Source organism: Lampetra fluviatilis, chromosome 15 (assembly GCF_964198595.1).
Source record: "Lampetra fluviatilis chromosome 15, kcLamFluv1.1, whole genome shotgun sequence".
Lineage (NCBI taxonomy): Eukaryota > Metazoa > Chordata > Hyperoartia > Petromyzontiformes > Petromyzontidae > Lampetra > Lampetra fluviatilis.
In genome coordinates, this window is record NC_136289.1 from 12822991 (window position 1) to 12842366 (window position 19376).

The 19376-nt window shown below is 45.5% G+C and overlaps 1 protein-coding gene across 4 annotated transcripts in view; it reads right to left on the reverse strand.

Moving 5' to 3' along the window:
- Positions 1–19104, reverse strand: part of ATP8A1 (ATPase phospholipid transporting 8A1) — a 107963-nt gene extending 88859 nt beyond the window's left edge. Inside the window, exon 1 of one of the 4 annotated variants that reach the window (XM_078863263.1) lies at positions 18724–19104. In XM_078863263.1, the coding sequence (XP_078719389.1) occupies positions 18724–18781 (58 nt within the window). In that variant the 5' untranslated portion in view covers positions 18782–19104. Of the gene's footprint in view, positions 1–4606; positions 5143–5254; positions 5314–18723 lie in introns of those variants that run through there. The other 3 variants (XM_078863266.1, XM_078863265.1, XM_078863264.1) reach the window with 3 other exon arrangements.
- Between the last annotated feature and the right edge of the window lie 272 nt (positions 19105–19376).

The window sequence follows — 19376 nt, forward strand, 5'->3', positions numbered from 1 at the left end:
AGTCCAAGTCGAGTCGCAAGTCATCAAATTCATGACTCGAGTCTGACTCGAGTCCAAGTCACATGACTCGAGTCCACATCTCAGAGGTGGGACAAAGTCATTGTTATGCAAGTCCAAGTCGAGTCGCAAGTCATCAAATTCATGACTCGAGTCTGACTCGAGTCCAAGTCACATGACTCGAGTCCACATCTCAGAGGTGGGACAAAGTCATTGTTATGCAAGTCCAAGTCGAGTCGCAAGTCATCAAATTCATGACTCGAGTCTGACTCGAGTCCAAGTCACATGACTCGAGTCCACATCTCATAGGTGGGACAAAGTCATTGTTATGCAAGTCCAAGTCGAGTCGCAAGTCATCAAATTCATGACTCGAGTCTGACTCGAGTCCAAGTCACATGACTCGAGTCCACATCTCATAGGTGGGACAAAGTCATTGTTATGCAAGTCCAAGTCGAGTCGCAAGTCATCAAATTCATGACTCGAGTCTGACTCGAGTCCAAGTCACATGACTCGAGTCCACACCTCTGATATCTGTCCATCTCACACACAGATGTAACTCAAGAGGAGTGAGGTATTGAATCGGCCACTGGTTTTAGGGTCACCAGAAGGCCACTTACGATAATACTGCCTCAAAGGGAATGATTTGGACTCGATATGAATAGGTTTTCCCCTATTTTCTGGCAACAAAACAAGTGTTAAGATGTTAAAACACGAAACTGAAACCTTTTGCAAGGAATCATATCTGCATTAACCACAGATTTATTGTGGTGAAAATACAAAAAAAACATGTTCCGACAGTTTCGATTTAAAGCTTTCGTGACTGCAGGGATTCATCTTCTTGGTTCTTTCGGTAAAGTCACGTAGAAGGGAAGTAATAAAATAATAAAAATAAAACATAATAAAATGAAATAATTGTGAGAATTATTTCATTTTATTATGTTTTATTTTTATTATTACGTGACTTTACCGAAAGAACCAAGAAGATGTTCCGACAGTATATGCATTGTCTTTGGAACTGATTGGTCCACACCAGAGACAGCTTTCTTTAGAGCCTAGTCTCAAACAGTGTTAGACCAGAGGACGCCAAAAGGCGAACAGCACAAAGACAATGCCACTATCAGCAGATTGAGAACTCGGGGAGAGCAGCTACATCATGTGTGTTAACATATTTGCCAGTATTCTTCGTTTTATAAAATAATAAAAATATAAAACAATACAATTCTCACGACGTTTCAACTGCAACACAAGCAATCATCATCAGGTGTGAAAAACATAGCAAGAAATTTTGAAAAAAGTGGCGTTTTTTTCTTAAGTTAGCACCACGGACAGCGATTTTGGCAGCTGTTCAGATTGACGAGTCCATCTATGTTCGGAAAAGAGGAGGGGGGAGAGGAAGAGAATGGAATGCGGTCTGAAAGTCACCGTAAGCGTGAACACAATCAATTAAGACTCGAAATGGTTTATCAAATCCTTCCAATGATTGCTAAGCCTGAATCCATATTCTCGGTTGAAATTATCTCTGTGTTTTATTTTTATTATTTTATTAATTCCCTTCTACGTGACTTTACCGAAAGAACCAAGAAGATGAATCCCTGCAGTCACGAAAGCTTTAAATCGAAATCTTAACATCTGTTTTGTTGCCAGAAAAAAGGGGAAAACCTATTATCATATTTTGGTACTGGCAAAGGAGGTCCCATGATGTCGCTGCTCACCCTGAGCTCTCATTACTCTAATAGTGGAATTGTCTTTGTGCTGTACGCCTTTTGGCGTCCTCTGGTCTAACACTGTTTGAGACTCGGCTCTAAAGAAAGCTGTCTCTGGTGTGGACTAATCAGTTTCAAAGACAACGCATATATTATCAGAGTATGTTTTTTTTGCATTCGGACCACAAGTATTGTAGTTAATGCAGACATGATTCCTTGTAAAAGGTTTGAGTTTGGTGTTTTAACATCTTAACACCTGTTTTGTTGCCAAAAAAAAGGGGAAAACCTATTCTTATATTTTGGCACTGGCAAAGGAGGTCCCATGATGATTTGGACTGTCTATTTTACCCTGAATTTGGGCTGACCAGAAATATCAATACCATGTGAAAGCCTCTGCGGAACTCACTTGATAACCTCAACTCGAGATGTTCTGGGGAAAAAACCTGGCCAATCTGAGTCGAGTCGATCCTAGTTCACTGTCCACTGGAATGAGGTACGAGTTTCATAATTCACGAATCCACTTCAAGAACTGGCATACGACTGCAGTTTATTTTTGTATAGTTAATTATTAATAAGCCTATAATTTGACATGAATCCCTGAAGGATACGCATTAATATGATTATTGTTTTTGTTCCAACAACTTCAAAAATATTTGTCATTGCAGCAGCATGTTCTTGATATACTGGAGTGGCCAATAAATTTAATCAACGTGAAGAGCTGCAAGATACAAAATTAAGTGGTCGTTTATATAAGTTGTAAGTGGCACTGAGCCAGAAGAATGAGAAAAAAAACGAGAATAGAAATGAAAGATAATAAATTTCATAAAATGTATTGATAATTTATGCTGCGCTGACCCAATCTGTCTGTGACGTGCAGTAAAATCACAGACCAGGGCAGACCTGGCATGGCTTGTGCTCTGCGTTATTGCTTCTCTAAATCAAAAACTGTGTACATTTAGCACTGCAAAGCCCCATCCTTCTGATGCTGGCAGTGGGTTAAGAAAAAAATCACAGCTGGAAATTTTTGTAACCAACACACAGAAGCCGATGTACCCAAACAGCACCAGTAAAGCTTACCGGCAGAAATCCCACAAACGTGCAAACGTAATTTGTAAACGTAAATAAATCTCACAATAATCACTTTCCTGTTATACAAGACTAAAATAACTTCTGTACCTTCAACAGCTCATCCAAATACAGTATAGATCAAGCAAGCTGTTGAATAAAGTATGTGACAAGTATGCACAGGCCATTGTTTTTTTACCAAAACATCATTAAAAATTCATAATAAAGGTTTTTGGGTTAGATCGCGATGGCCGGGGTTTTGTGCATTGAACACCAAAGAAATATTAAATGATCTCAACCACAACTGTTGGCAGTGGCAGAACATGCTTGCCAACAAGGCCACCTAATTGATTTTGATAACGTTGAAGTGTTATCTAAAACGAATTATTACTGGCCAAAACTAATTTGAGAATCATTTGAAATTGAGAGAAATACAAATTATTTTAATCGCTCTGACAGCTACAGGCTTAGTGCGGCCTGGAAGCGTATTAATAATACATATTCCAATAACAATTCCTTACAAGGGGAAACACATACTAATTAACTGATTACTAACGTAGTATATAATTACAATACCCCCCCTCCTCCACCTCTGATTTCTGCACCTGATTGGGTATAGTGATTGGGTTCAGTTATTAAATAATACACATTACAACTACTTATAGAGGAATCATAACAATTAACTGATTACTAATCTATTATATAATTACAATACCCCCCCCCCTTCCACCTCTGATATCTGCACCTGATTGGGTGAAATGATGACGTCACCCTGCTGCTCTATTTTAAACCGGGAGCAGGTGGAGGGCTTCACTATTCTGAAAAATCGCCCGATGATGCTGGATGTAATTACCAGCGAAAGTCGTACTCAAAATTGTAAATGTTGTGGATTCACTCTTCAACACAACGGTGGGCTAAAGTAGTGAACTATTTGTTTTTTTTCAACGTGACACATTTTACCGATTGTCTGTGTCGGGTGGTGGAGGGTTACGACATTTATAAATAACGCGATCTAACCCAAAAACCTTTATTATGAATAATATTGGTCGCGAAAGCCTACGTGTTAAACTGATCATTAAAAATTAAAGGGAAATTATCCCACCCACTCAGGAGCAGTAGTACAGTAGATGGGAAGTACCATTTGTAAGTGTAGGAAGAGGAGAGATGTGTGTATGTGTGTGCGTCTTCTGCACACCCGTAAACAGATACGCATGCACAACCCGTGCTACGGCAAACCGAGCCCTGTAAGTAATCCGGTCGGCTCTTCACGATGCCCAAACCCTGGCCAGATATCAGCAGCCGTGAGCACAATGCAGCAGACTGACTGTGCACAAAACAGCACACGACGCTGGTATCCAACTCCCCAGAGGGACTGCCAGCGGCTGACAAAGACACAAAAATAACTGCAAACCACAACACTAATTCGACCTCAAATTATATTCCCCACCAAATCCACCCCGAACAGAATTTACTTTCATTTGTCTTCAATTTAGTGTACGCATATTCCAGGCTAATTTTGTTTTACTTTAAATTAAAATGAATTCTGTCCATGAAGGTACTGTAATATCGTAATTACTGCGGTGTTAATATTGGTTGCAGTCAACATATCATTGCTTGAAAATTACTCCCCAAAAAATTGGCTAAATTTCAGGGCTGCAACCTTCACATGAGGACAGCGGTTTCAATGGATCACACACGATTTCCCCAACACATCCCAATATAACATTACTTCTAGGTGTCAATAAATCAACGACTGCATCACTCTTCGTGAGATGACGTTTCCGCAATAGGTGCGGTCAAAGAAGAAGCGTCGTCGCAGGCCCCTTATTCTCGGCACAAACCTGACGGCACCCTGAGCATCTCCATGCTGCGCTCCATCATCCAGCGTCTCTCACTCCCTGGGTGGCAGGGCTGGCCGGGCAGGGCCAGGCAGAGCCAAGCAGGGCCAGCACGTGGGCCAGGAACCCACGGCAGAACAACGGGTCACCCAACGAAACGCCACCACATTTAAGTCAGAATTCTTCCTCTCCTCCTACAACAAAACAGGTCGTGCTTAAAGCTCAACAGAAACTACAAATGCCACGTAACAACAAAAGTGCCCTGTTACGACACACACATTAGAAATATTTTTTTTTGGGTAAATAATTGCTGTCAAATAAAATAAAAACTCCCCAAGCTTCAATCTTGAGCTGAAGCTTCCCCAATGCTAAAGTGAGATGGAATCGCCTGCGAGCGCTTTCACCGGCTGGAATATTCTCCGGGCTCCTCCGCCTGCCCCAAGCCCCAATTCGGTCGGTCGGTCGGGGGCCCGCCGGGCGAGTGATCGAGGCGAACGAACGGGACGGGTTTGGCGATGGGCAGAGGGAGCCAGCCAGTCAGAGAGAGAGATAAAGATAAAGCCGCTAGCCGGCCACCACCACCTCCCCCCTCCCTCCTCTGTGGGCGAGCCAAGCACAGCGAAACCCCGCCCGCCTCGCACGTCCACCCACCACGACTCAGGCGCTGCTCACGTTACGCCGGCTGCCTGTAGCGTCCAGGGCCATGTGACGGACACCACCACAACAACAACAGCAGCAGCAGAAAAGCTCCACTCCGCCCCCCCTCCCACGCCAACGAATTTGTCCCCATCACCATCATCGACGAGGGTGGCTACATCACAACGCTGCAGCTGCACTGCAGCGTGGTTCAATAAACACAAATACATCTCGCATGCTGCTGCTGCCTCGTCTCCCCCACCCACCACCACCACCCCACCACCACCACCAAAGACAAAGATCCCCCGTATAGCCTGAACAGACTGTTGGGGCAAGTGCTGTTAGCGAGCACCTATGAAGGCCGGAACGGTACACGAGGGGGTGGGCGGCCAGCACCACGCCCGACCGCCTTTGTCTTCCCAGTGGCGATGTTTACACACCGCACCAGGTACTCAGTTGAGGCTGAGTGGACCTAAGGAAGGCCCAGGATCGGTTCAGATAATCGTCACTGGGTGTTGGCCGTGAGTGGGAATCGAACCCGGGGGGTGCATAGCGCAGCCGCAGCGCGCTAACCACTACACCACCGCTCCCCACCACCCCCACCACCGCCAACCACCACCCCCACCGCCAACCGCCACCGCCACCCCCAACCCCCACCGCCACCCCCACCACCACTACCCCCACCACCAACCCCCACCACCACCACTAACCCCACCACCCGCCACCACCACCAACCACTACCCCCACCACCAACCACCACCACCACCAACTACCACTACCCCCACCACCAACCACCGGGCAAGGTGCACAACCAACACCAATGGCTTATTTTTTTGGCCACATTGCACGATATCACTTGCAGATGGAGGGGGGGGGCACCCCACCACACACATTGTTTGCTCTACCATCAGCTGTGCAGGCTGCGTTAGAAAGTCATCAAAAACAAGCTCCAGGGCACCACAACGGATACATGTGGCTCTCAAATCTTCCCCCCCCCCCCGTATATTTTAGATTGACTACATCACCAATGTAATTGATCCAAATGTCATAATGCCTGGCAGTTATAATGCAATACAGTTACCATACCTATCGAACCATAAGGTTTACCTGTATTCTTGTACATGGAAATTTAGTTCAGGTCCATTCGGCGTACAGCCGTTTCAATACAAACAAATTCGTATTTCGTCTATTTGTTTGTGTTTCTCCCTTGTGATGGGACTTTGTAGGATGAACGCTGAGATGTACAAAGGCACCACGGGGTGACCAATAAGGTCCTAATTGATCTGTAATTAGGTAGGCACTGATAAGGGGTTGACAGTTTTGAGTTACTGATCATCGGCCAAAGGCAAATGGTGTAAGTCTACAGACGCTGACGATGGGCGTGGGTGGATAAACTCAAGTGCAAGGGCGTGTGTCTGCTTGGAGACTGTTGCCAGCAGCATACACGCAGGTTCAGTCTTGCTGCGCACATTTTTGTTTAACGCAGTGCGGTGGCAAACGCCTGAAACCAAAACGGGAAATCAAAGCCTCGCATGGGTGCTGATGAAGTGACTCGCGGGGTAGCAAAGCTTCGCTTCACGAAAGCATTGTGTGGGGTGTCTTGTTTGTGTCGCACGCCATCCATCACACAGGGCATTATTGTGCCTGGCGTTCTATGCATTTGGAGAGCCTAAAGGCCACGGATGCCTATGAGAGTATGATCGTCAGAGGCTGAGATTGGGCGATATGTATGATGTCAAGATTAATCGCCTGCAATTGGCTAACGGGCACAAAGAATCTAAACAAGCTCTGAGCTGCTTAGTCACATAATCGGAATGGGTGATATTGCAATAGAGCCATTCCAGGAAGCACCTTCACACTCAAGAGTGTTAAGCTTAATAATAGGGGTTTTCCTCTTTTTTCTGGCAACAAAACTGAAACCTTTTACAAGGATTAATGTGTGCATTAACCACAATACACTTGTCGTCAAAATACAAACAATTAAGACGGGGCTCAAAAGAAAGCTGTCTCTAGTGTGGACCAATCAGTTTCAAGGACAATGCATATATTATCAGTGTGTGTTTTTTTGTTTACATTTTGACCACAAGTATTGTGGTTAATGCACACATGATTCCTTGTAAAAGGTTTCAGTTGTTTCCAGAAAAAAGGGGGAAAACCCTATTATTATATTTTGGTACTGGCAAAGGTCTCATGATGTAGTGTTAAGCTTGTTTATTCATTCAATGTATTTATTGAATAAACACTACATTTATATTTGTACCGAGTTTGTCATTTTCAAATAATGACAGCACACATCCATTGGGAGGATCGACAAACGTTACCACCCACGACGTGACTGGATCAATGGTGTTATGAATGATCATGTACGCAGCCCTTTTCCTATTTACTGATGAGTGATGACCTCTGCATGCTGCGTGAGTGATGGGGGCCATTCCAGGAATCAAACTCAGGTCACTGGGTTCAGTGCACTTATCCACCGCTCCACCCGTGTATCATTAGACCTTCTTCGCCAGGACCAAAATAGGATAATAGGGGGTTTTCTTTTGAGCCTCGTCTCAATTGGTGCTAGTCTAATGATGTAGATGCTCACCCCGAGCCCTCATTACTTTGATAGTGCATTGTCTTTGAGCCGTACGCCTTTTGGCGTCCTCTGGTCTAACACCGTTTGAGACTAGGCTTGAAAGAAAGCTGTCTCTGGTGTGGACCAATCAGTTTCAAGGACAATGCATATATTATCAGTGTGTTTTTTTTGCATTTTGACCACAAGTATTGTGGTTAATGTAAACATGATTCCTCGTAAAAAGGCTTCGGTTTTGTTGCCAGAAAAAAGGGGAAAAACCCTATTATTATATTCTGTGCCATCTTTGCCATGTTCTGGAGCAACAACAAAAGCTATAATTAACTCATCTTCTCCTTTCATATGGCAGTGTGAATGAGTTATATTTTAATGTCTCCGTTGGCGAGCTAACTGAGGGCAACATGAGTGATGATGCAATGTCTGAGATTCATCTGATTGTACAGTACATGTAGGCCGAGGGCCTCCCCCCATGACTATGCAGATCATGGGGTATATTTGACCATACTTCACCTTGGGACGTTTTTGCCAGTATCAAAGTATGAAATGTATTAAAAATAAGAATAGATTTTACCCGTTCTGGCCAATAAAGTACGTGTGGTTAATGCAGACATGATTCCATGCAAAAGGTTTCTGTTTGGTGTGGGAGCATAGTAGTACCTTACAACAATGGACATTGCTGCAAGCTAGTGCCCACATGATGCCTATTACTGTACATCTCTTTTATACAGGTCTTATTACATCATCACCCATTTCACCTATGTGGCGTGACGTCATGCTCCTCTAAAATACCCCCCAGCGTGTGTGACGTCATCGACCCCTTTCGTCTCACACCGAAATCTCGCGTGACGTCATTACGCCCCCCCCCCCCAACCGCACTCAATCAAACTTGCTTTTTTTCCTGCGTTACAGACGAACTAAGCGTATTATTATAATTATAACAGAGAAGATCCTAAAGTATTTTGAAGGCGTATTATCGAAGTGTAGATGGCCAGCCAGTTCAAGGTCCACCACCCAGCCGTAATATTAAACTCCAGGAACATTAATCTGAAATTATCGATCCACCCATCAGAATAACAAAAAATAATGTTTACTGGAGGAATCCGATGACCAATTAAGCTCTTTTTTTCCACAGATGGCCCAGCAGGGACGGGACAGAAAGTTACATTAACAAAGAATAAAAATACGATGTGTGCCTTCTGCTTCCTTGAAATTTTAAAACTAAAATATGCAGAAATAAACACCACCAGGCCATGGTGTATCAGCCTACATCTAGCTCAAGTGGATAAATCTCTTTGCCAAAGGGGTATTTTTAACTCGGGCTTACTGCCGATTTATGACGACAGTACGGAACTGGACTGCGTTACAAAGCTACTGCGCATAATGTCACATGCAGTTGATGAATTCTGACTTATAGCATTACAAATAATTAATCATTCATGGCAAGCAATCGAATCGGTTGGAATAAAACAGTGCGTCACTGCTCCCCGTGTGAGAGTGTGCACAGGGTGTGATGCATTTATAGACACCTCTGATGATTTCTATTAAAAGGTTTAATAGAAATTAAATACTGAGATTGGTCGAGGCGTCTAGAGGCTCTGAAATACCGATGTAGTTTTTGTTCTAGAAATTATCCTTATTATTCGAGTAGGACATCTATAAACGGATCACCCTGGATCAACTACTGGTGTGATGGACGTCTTTCTCTCAAAGAGCGAGTTATTCATTCAGAGAATGACATATCGATGCGAAAGAAATGTTCAGACTCGAGTTTAAGCCATTACCAGTACATGCTGGAGTCAAGGCTCAATGTGAAAGAAAAAAAACCCTAAATTTTACAGCGATGCAGTGGTTATCACATTGCACAATTAACCCGGTGACCCGAGTACCGTTCCCGACGATGGCGAACACCAGCGGCGAAGTGGAATCTGAATCAATGTTCAATATTGTTAAACACCTCCCGTGGTCCAACAGGTTATGGGGAGGTCTTCATTTCAGCAGCAGATTACAGAACGCCTAAACATTAACATTATTATGACCAGGAAATACTTGAAATTACAATACAGTAGTTGGCTACTTTTATTACATTCTTCAATAGAGGTCTCTGTGGGACAGGGCGTATATTACCGGAGCATGTTTTTGTTTGGCGACCAATATCATCCATAATACAGGTTTTTTGGGGGGGTTAGATCGCTTTTTAACCACAAAAAAGCTGCATTATGGATGTGTTTTTTGTATGTTCACCAAAAGTACGTGTGGTTAATGCAGACGATTCCTTGCAAAAGGTTGCATGATTCCTTGCAAAAGGTTGCATGATTCCTTGCAAAAGGTTTCTGTGTGGTATTTGGACATCTTAACACTTGTTTTATTGCCAGAAAGGCTGAAACCTACTCGGGGTCTCCGTGTTAAATATTTATGACAAACAGCAGCGGGTTCCCAACCTGTGGTCTGCGAGGCTGCTACTACTACAGGGGGGGGGGGGGGGGTCCGTGGGGAATAATAACACCCTCACCAAGCGAAATGTACAATGTCAAATACTACAAGGAGCGTGTTGTGGTGGTCTGAGAAATTTTCGGAGGTTGAAAAAGTCTCCGCACACTCGAGCACGGTGGGAACAAGCGATGTCCAGCATTACCCGATGATTAATTCTCACCTATCACTTGTTGACATACAAGAACTGAATTCCTCACATCATATGCATACTGATGTTAAAAAAAAAACTTAAATTCCCAGCAAAATTCATTGATGAAAGTACATGCGCATCTTAATGTCATGTCAGTTCATGGGCCAACCAATGAAAGTGGTTGCTTTTGGGAAGGGGGAAGCGGGCAAGGTGGGGGTTAGAAGGGAGATGCGGTGGATGAGCTCATTTCAGTTTCAGTTTCATGTATTTGGTATAGCCCTGCGAGCCATTCGGCTCTTGAATCGGGTGCAACCGCAACAAACAAAAAACAAAAACGTGAATAAGAAAACATCTTAAAGTGACTACGCGCAAACAGAAAAATCCAGGAAAAAACTGCAAAAAATCTTCCAGAAAAAGCACCGTATACGAACGCTCTGTGCAAAAATCCCAGTGGGATGCAAGTCAAACAACAACAACCACAAGACAACTTAGATTAAAGCCATCATTCTAACTCCGTACTACAACAAACAAACATGGCCAACCCAAAAAACGTTTCGAAATCACCAAAATAAAGCCATAAAAGCAATGTAACAGTGATCATAGGAACTGTGACCGAAATTTCACAATAAACGACATAAACAACATGTACCACCAAAACCCTGTAGCCATAGCTGGCTGCATGAGTCACTCCACAACAGCAGGAGCATCAACATTTTTCATATCAAGATGGTGGTCTATATGAGCCATGATGCACTGACGCATCAATTTTACACCATACCCCCCCCCTCCTTCTTGGTCAATTCACTTGCACAGCGTCGCTTCCAATTGCCAGCCAGAACGTGGGAAAACGCCTTAGTCATCTTGCTGCAAGCCACGGTGCGCAGTGCTTAAAGTATTTGTCGAGGTTCAGTGCATTTCGCAGTTGGGTGCACTTTGAAAGTGAACGCACGTAAAACAGATATCGTGTGTAGCTGCACGAAATCCCGAGTAAACAGCTCAAGAAATCGGTCAAACAGGGCTACTGTACTCGCCATACGATGCGGAAACGAACTGCACAGAAAGGAAAGGCTCTTAAGGTTGAGCCAATTCCAGAAATGTCAGCTTGGAGTGCAGTTTTTTTTGTTTTAACACAGTCAGCGTTTACAATGGCAGTGGTGCTTTATTTGATCAATCTTCTATCACCGTTCGTGGTTATTCATTTCACCCGATTTGCCTGCAAGAATTCTAACATACCAACGCCAAACAAAATCAGCAACGCCTCAACGCAGACCCCTACTTTAAGTCACCGCAGCATAGAGGCATGCATTTGTATGCACCGATGGCTTTTAGATAAAATGCCTTATTGGCACACGCCAGAACCTATGAAATCAGACTAGCACACCATCAAACACCAGGATACGGCAGCGAATAAATGCTTTAAAGCAGCAGAGTGCAAATTGTGTTTTGACAGCAGTGGTAGATGTCATTGCGTCTAAATGTAAAAGTGAAACTGCAGGGCGAACTGTGATGAAGTGCTGCTGTACTCCACCCACGCACTCGTTTCTTGCAGCTCTGTTTCCTTGGGAACCCTAACGACCATGGGGACATTGGCTGACATCAAAAATGTGGCTTTTGAAGCACCGTCCACCCATACCCAAGCTCGTATTTTTATGGCTGTTGGAAAACTCTGCAAAGTGATCGGTAAAATGGGGACATTGGCTGACGTCAAAATTGTGGCTTTTGAAGCACCTTCCACCCATACCCAAACTCGTATTTTTATGGCTGTTAGAAAACTCTGCAAAGTGATCGGTATAACGGGGCCCGTTGCTATGGGGTTTACAATTACAAAAAAAATCACAGTGTTAATGCCAATTTTCTAAACCTGCCATGCATGAAGAATCGTTTAAATAAAATGGATAAAGTGGCAGCGTGTTAATGGTTGTTTTTTTTTTTAAAGCTAACCCTAAACTGAATAAGCTCTACATAACATGAGTATTTAATTCTCAAACATTCACTGGGAGATGACAATCTACCCGACCGACACAGTGGCAGGATCACACGCTCCATGTCAATCCACACGACTGGAGGAATGCCTCGCAACTGTGTGTGAGTCACATGGGTAGTTGACCATGGTCTTAAATTAAACCCGGGTCACCAGGTTCATGCTGCTGTGCCACTACCACATCACTGCACTACCACCAATATTTTAATTATCAATACATGATAAATTGCTTGAATTTAAAACACACACACACAACAGCTTTACAGCAGATCCTATTTAAGAGGCATCTGCTATTTGACCTGTTTAGGGAACACGCAATTGTGTTGCAAAGATACCGATCGGAATTACGACCGTCATGTCAAACACTTCATTCACTTCACAGCGCACCGACTGACTTACACGTCCAGCACAAGGAATGTAAAATGTTTCTCAAATTTCCGACAAGTCACAGCTGGTTACATTTCAAAACGATTCTAGGCAGCTGCATTCATTGAACCGATTTTTCATGTGTACAGAAGTATAACTGCCCTCGAGTAAATGTATTAATGGTCAGGAGCGCAGTGAATGACTTTAAGTGCTGATTTGAGAGCACTCTAGCGGTAATTTTAGCTCTGACAGCATGTCAAGTGATTTGCCACAAAAGCAAAAAAACTTCCAAAGAGTGGACAGCAGAGTCAACAATTACACAGATGCTGCTGCAATGATACTTTCTGAAATATCGTTTAAACTACTCATGAATCTGTGGCCTAATGTCGCGGGCTATAGTTTGTAAGCGCAACTAATGTGTGGCCTGAATACCACGCCAACAAAAGGTTTGTACACCCTTGTTAATAAGTTGCAATAACTTGGGGCGGAACGAAGCATCAATTAATCTGTTAATATTGGATATCTGAAGTTCACGGTACATGCATGGAATTGCGTTTTGTAAGAATATTTTTTTAGATTGATATGGGTTGCATGTCAAGGGTTCACGTCAACCACACAGCCACAAGAGATGCTGCCATTCACAAAAATACACACAAAATAAATAAATCCTTGAATTAAATCATGATCCTATATGGGGACATTCGAACTGCAGAGGGGGGTGAGTCGTTCCAACCATAGCAAGGGTAATAACCAACTGTGCAAAGAATCCCATTACAGGGCTTTAACCAGGGCACAATGAAATCAATCGAGACAATATTTCCCTCTGTTGGACAATACACCACATTAAAAACACACACACACAGTAAACTATAGAAAACCACGCCGTCTCAGATTCACCTACCTTCCACATCAATGTGCAATGACCATGTATCTACGTGGCTACTTGTGACACGGCATACACACCCATTTGAAATGCCTCCCAGCTCCAAACAAAACAGCGTGTGCATGAGACAAACCCTTTACGAATTGCCAACGTGCTGGTTGTAGACTAGAAAGTCCAGTTTCTGGACCAGTTTCTGATCTAGAAACTGTGAAGAACAAAAGATAGCATCAACCTCAACCGTCTGCCTATGATAATGTGTGTACATGAAAAGTAATGTTTGAAGAATTTCTCCTGATAATGCCCTAATAATATTATTTTACAACCCTGTGTCAACCCACTACTGGATGAAGGTCTTCCCACACCTTGGCAGTCACAGGGATTGTTTTGACAATATTTAACCATCCATAATACAGGTTTTTTTGGGGGGTTAGATTGCATAAATAAATATAAATGTGTCGTTAAACTCGCCACCACCCGACACAGCCAATTAGTAAGGTTTGTCACGTAAACAGAAAGTGCCAATTCGTTACTTATACAGCACACCGGTGTGTTGGAGAGCAAAGCCACAACATCTACAATCTGATTGTAGATGTTGTGTGTTGTGGCCTTGTTCTCCAACACACCGGTGTGCTGTACTTGTCACGAATTGGCATGTTCTGTTTACGTGACAACCCTTACTAAATTGGCTGTGTCAGGTAGTGGCGGGTTTAACGACACATTTATATATTTAGGCGATCTAACCCAAAAAAACCTGTATTATGGATGATATTGGTCGCGAAAGCTGAAGTGTTAAACCAATATTTAATCATGCTGGTCCGTGCGGGTCACGCACCACCTCCGATTAGCATGGTTGGCTATGTATGGTGGGAAATAAGTTCAATATACATACAGGAAAGGTGCAGATATCATGCGGCAAGGATGTTAACCATGAGAATCGAAATCAGGTTGCCGAAGGATTTAAAGCTTAATACAGTGGATAAATTATTCCGTATTGAGACAACCAGATACGTAGAGGTAGAGTAGTAATTAAATAGAGCATGTTATGCTAATACTGTACAATGTTTGACAATTTGTAAGCATATCGTTTTCAGTTGCATAATTTTACGCATGGTAAAGCGTGTGGCCAGATTTTTCAGAAGTATGGTACGGTACTGTACATCATATCAGCGCATTGCACGCAAACAAAGTTTCTAATGTATTCAGTTTCCAAAGAGGCCAGGATAGTCTCAATTGCAAGAGTGACCTGGGTACATTAGTCTGCCAGTGGGCGGAAATGATTGCTATGCAAAATCCCAGTTGAGTAATTTGCGGGTAATTTTTTAACGTGTCAGATTTGTACCATGGCGCTGGAACACTATGGCTTACTCTCACGAATAACATCAGCGGCTAGTTCTGCCGCAGTAATAGCCAGGGCGGCCGCTGGATTCGAACCGCAAAACCTCTGTAGCAATCGGCGAACGTGCTGCCAGTAGGCCATGTCACTTCCAAGTGGCAATGCAATCAACACCATCACTCAGTGCAGGCCATTGTGTGATTTGTATCTGGCTTTTTTAGCCAATCCCTGATGACCAAAAGCAGTATTCCACTTTTGCCCTCACGCTTAAACCACATAACGCACACTTTGTACAGTGTGTATTTTTTTCGCCTCCAACATAATCATATTCTACCGCTATTAAATGAAACCACACAGCTGCAATGTTCTTGATTTTTTTTAATAACTCATAATTATGATTTACAAAAATGTTGTCAACCCATTACCAGAAAAAATGTCTCCCCATGCCATGTCAGTGATGGCGAGTTTGCGTCATCATACTTCACCACGCTCATCAGTGAGCGTTGGTGAAGGGGTCCCAGGGCAGGTAAAGACGTCAATCACCACTAGTGGTAGCTATAGCCAGGAATAGAATTGTGGTTTTTCAGATTCATAGCAGAGTATGCTAACCACTGCCCCACCGCTCCGCTCTGATTATTTTATCAGGACAATATTGCTGGAGGCCTTTAAGCAGCATCCTTGAAACAGGTAAATTATCAATATGGACACTTGCAGATTTTGAATTGTCCAGTGGTAAAAAGCCACTGTCTTGCCCATAAACTACAAGCAAACAAACCACACGCCTTTCATGTGCGCAGGAAATTGCCGCAATAATGTTGTCCTATCTGTTACGACTCTGACACTATGCCTCAAGTTGTGGCACAGCAGCATACAGCAACTGCATCGCATGTTTTACACATGTTCTATACATGTTTTACAGGTGTCCCAACTTACAGCAGGTGACGCCGTCATGACCATGACAGAGCTCACGTCACCTTTGTCTTGCGACGAGCACACGAAGCAAAAGCCTCGTAGACACTGCACTGCTTCTGCACGTCCATATGCGACCCGCAAGCGAATTCGACACTCACGCTCCAAGTGTCACTGCCGCAAATTCATCGCTTAGCGAACGAGAGCAGATAGCATTGAGTGGCGGTCATCACAAGACGCGCATGATACGCGCCCATAAACGTGCCTCGAATACAAATGACAGAGAAGGCATGACACACGCACACAGCAGGGGTAATGCGCGCGCACACAAGAGGTGATTTCCGGACATAAAATTGGTGCTTATTGTTACCATAAGCTTGGACCTACCTCCCAGCATCCCTAGCATGCCACATCATATCATACACACGTGTACTGCATGCAAACAACACATTACTCTATGCACAATAAAGACCAGAGAAACTACGGCACACACCACTCGTATATCTTACTGTTCAGTGCATTAAATCAATAACTATTCAACGACATGCAAGAAACACACCACACCACACACACCCCACAGCCCCACGTCACACACACACACCCCATCACATATTCCACGTGACAAGACATCTCACGCAGAACGAAACATACCACAGTACATACATCACACCCACATCACATACACACCATCACCATCACAGTACATACATCACACCCACATCACATACACACCATCATCATCACAGTACATACATCACACCCACATCACATACACACACACCACAACCCACACCACACCCACATTACATACACACACACCATCACCATCACCCCATATCACACAAATCACACCAACATCACACACACACCATCACCCCACATTACACGAATCACAATCACATCACATACACACCACACACACCATCACCAACCCCCACATTACACGAATCACACCCACATCACATACACCACAACCCACCCCACACCCAACTCAAATACACACCATCACCATCACCCCACATCACACAAATCACATCCACACACACCATCACCCCACATCACACCCACATCACATACACACACCACAACCCAAACCACACCCACATCGCACACACCATCACCAACAACCCACATCACACGAATCACACCCACATCACATACACACACCACACCCCACACCACACAAATCACACCTACATCACATACACCCACACACCATCACCAACACCACACACCACACAAATCACACCCACATCACATACATACACCCCACAACCCACACATCACACCCAACTCACATACACACCATCACCCCACATCACACAAATCACTCCCACATCACATAAATCACACCCACATCACATACACACACCACACCCCACACCACACCCAGCACGCACGCCCACATCCGGCCAGTGGTGGCTCTGCACGTGGCCTGTAACCCAGCACTTTGGAGGCCAGGGTTGGTGGATCACGCAACTGATTGCCGAGGTGCCATGCACCTGGCTCACCGGGAGAAGGCAGTACAGCAAGCGTGGAACTCCACCTGTTCCATCCGCTATGAGATCGCGTTTGCCCAGTCGCACGTGCGATTTTTTTCTCCCTCCCACCACGTACAAGCAATGACTTGCTGAAAACATCGTCATGTATATAATGCACTAATTCTAGATTTGAAGCTTTCGTGACTGCAAGGATTCATATTCTTAGGTTTTTTCGGTAAAGTCACGTAGGTAAAACATTAAAATCAATAAAAGTAAAATAAAATAAAAATCACGACGTTTCGGAGGCAACACAAGCTTCCGTCTTCAGGTGGAACCGTCACAGCCACGACAGCTGTATCAAGTAAATGAGAGATTGCAGGAGCTACCACTCCGTTTATATAATGGTTGGAGAGGGGGGGAAGGGCCAAGTACAGCACACGTTTTACTCACCCACACTCACCACCCCCATCACTCACCACCCCCGTCACCACCACCCCCATGACTCACCACCCCCATCACCACCACCCCCATCACTCACCACCCCCATCACCCACCCACACTCACCACCCCCATCACTCACCACCCCCGTCACCACCACCCCCATGACTCACCACCCCCATCACCACCACCCCCATCACTCACCACCCCCATCACCCACCCACAATCACCACCCCCATCACTCACCACCCCCATCACACACCACCCCCACCACTCACCACCCCCATCACACACCACCCCCACCACTCACCACCCCCATCACCCACCCACACTTACCACCCCCATCACTCTCCACCCCCATCACTCACCACCCCCATCACTTACCACCCCCATCACCACCACCCCCATCACCACCACCCCCATCACCACCACCCCCATCACCACCACCCCCATCACTCACCACCCCCACCACTCACCACCCCCATCACTCACCACCCCCATCACTCACCCACACTCACCACCCCCATCACTCACCACCCCCATCACACACCACCCCCACCACTCACCACCCCCACCACTCACCACCCCCATTACCCACCCACACTCACCACCCCCATCACTCACCACCCCCATCACTCACCACCCCCATCACTCACCACCCCCATCACCCACCCACACTCACCACCCCCATCACTCACCACCCCCATCACCACCACCCCCATCACTCACCACCCCCATCACTCACCACCCCCATCACTCACCACCCCCATCACTCACCACCCCCATCACACACCACCCCCACCACTCACCACCCTCATCACTCACCACTCACCATCCCCACCACTCACCCACACTCTCAGCACCAAACCCCCCCGACACCACCGCCCCATCTCACCGGCAGTCGATCTCGCCCCGGCCGAGTCAGCGCCGGGCCCTCCTCTGCGGCTCGGCATCGCGACGTCCACGCCGCGACGTCCCCTCGACGTCCGTCGCCGTCCCTGCCGCCACAGGGGACAACGCCGAGGGGAGAGGAGGAGGAGGAGAAAGGGCCGCCAGTCCTGGCGGAAGACGGCAAGGGCGAGGGATGAGAGACGGCGGCGGCGATGACGACGACGACGACGGAACAGACGAGATGCCGGGAGGGGATCGTCACGGGCACCCTCGAAGCCTCGGGGAGACGCCGAGGCTTTGTAAGCGGAGCCTCTTCCAGCGGTCGGTGCCCTGCCGTGTAGATGCGCAGTTTGGCACAATTTGGCCCCTGTGATGTGATGTGAACGCGAGCCCTGGGTTGGCAGTCAACGCGAGGTAACAGCCACAAGGGGACGCTGTCACGAAGCCGTGCCCCCATTCGGCTCATTGTTGCGTGGCTTTGTGTCCAAATAAGCGTGGCAGGTTTGCCCAATGTTGAACCAACATTGGGCCACCGATGGGGCCAATATTGGGCCACCATTGGTCCAGCATTGGTCCAGTAATTCCAACCGTATGGCAACGTCGGCATACGGTTGGTATGCCGACGAGATTCAGTCTATGCAGCATTCTTTTAAAGAG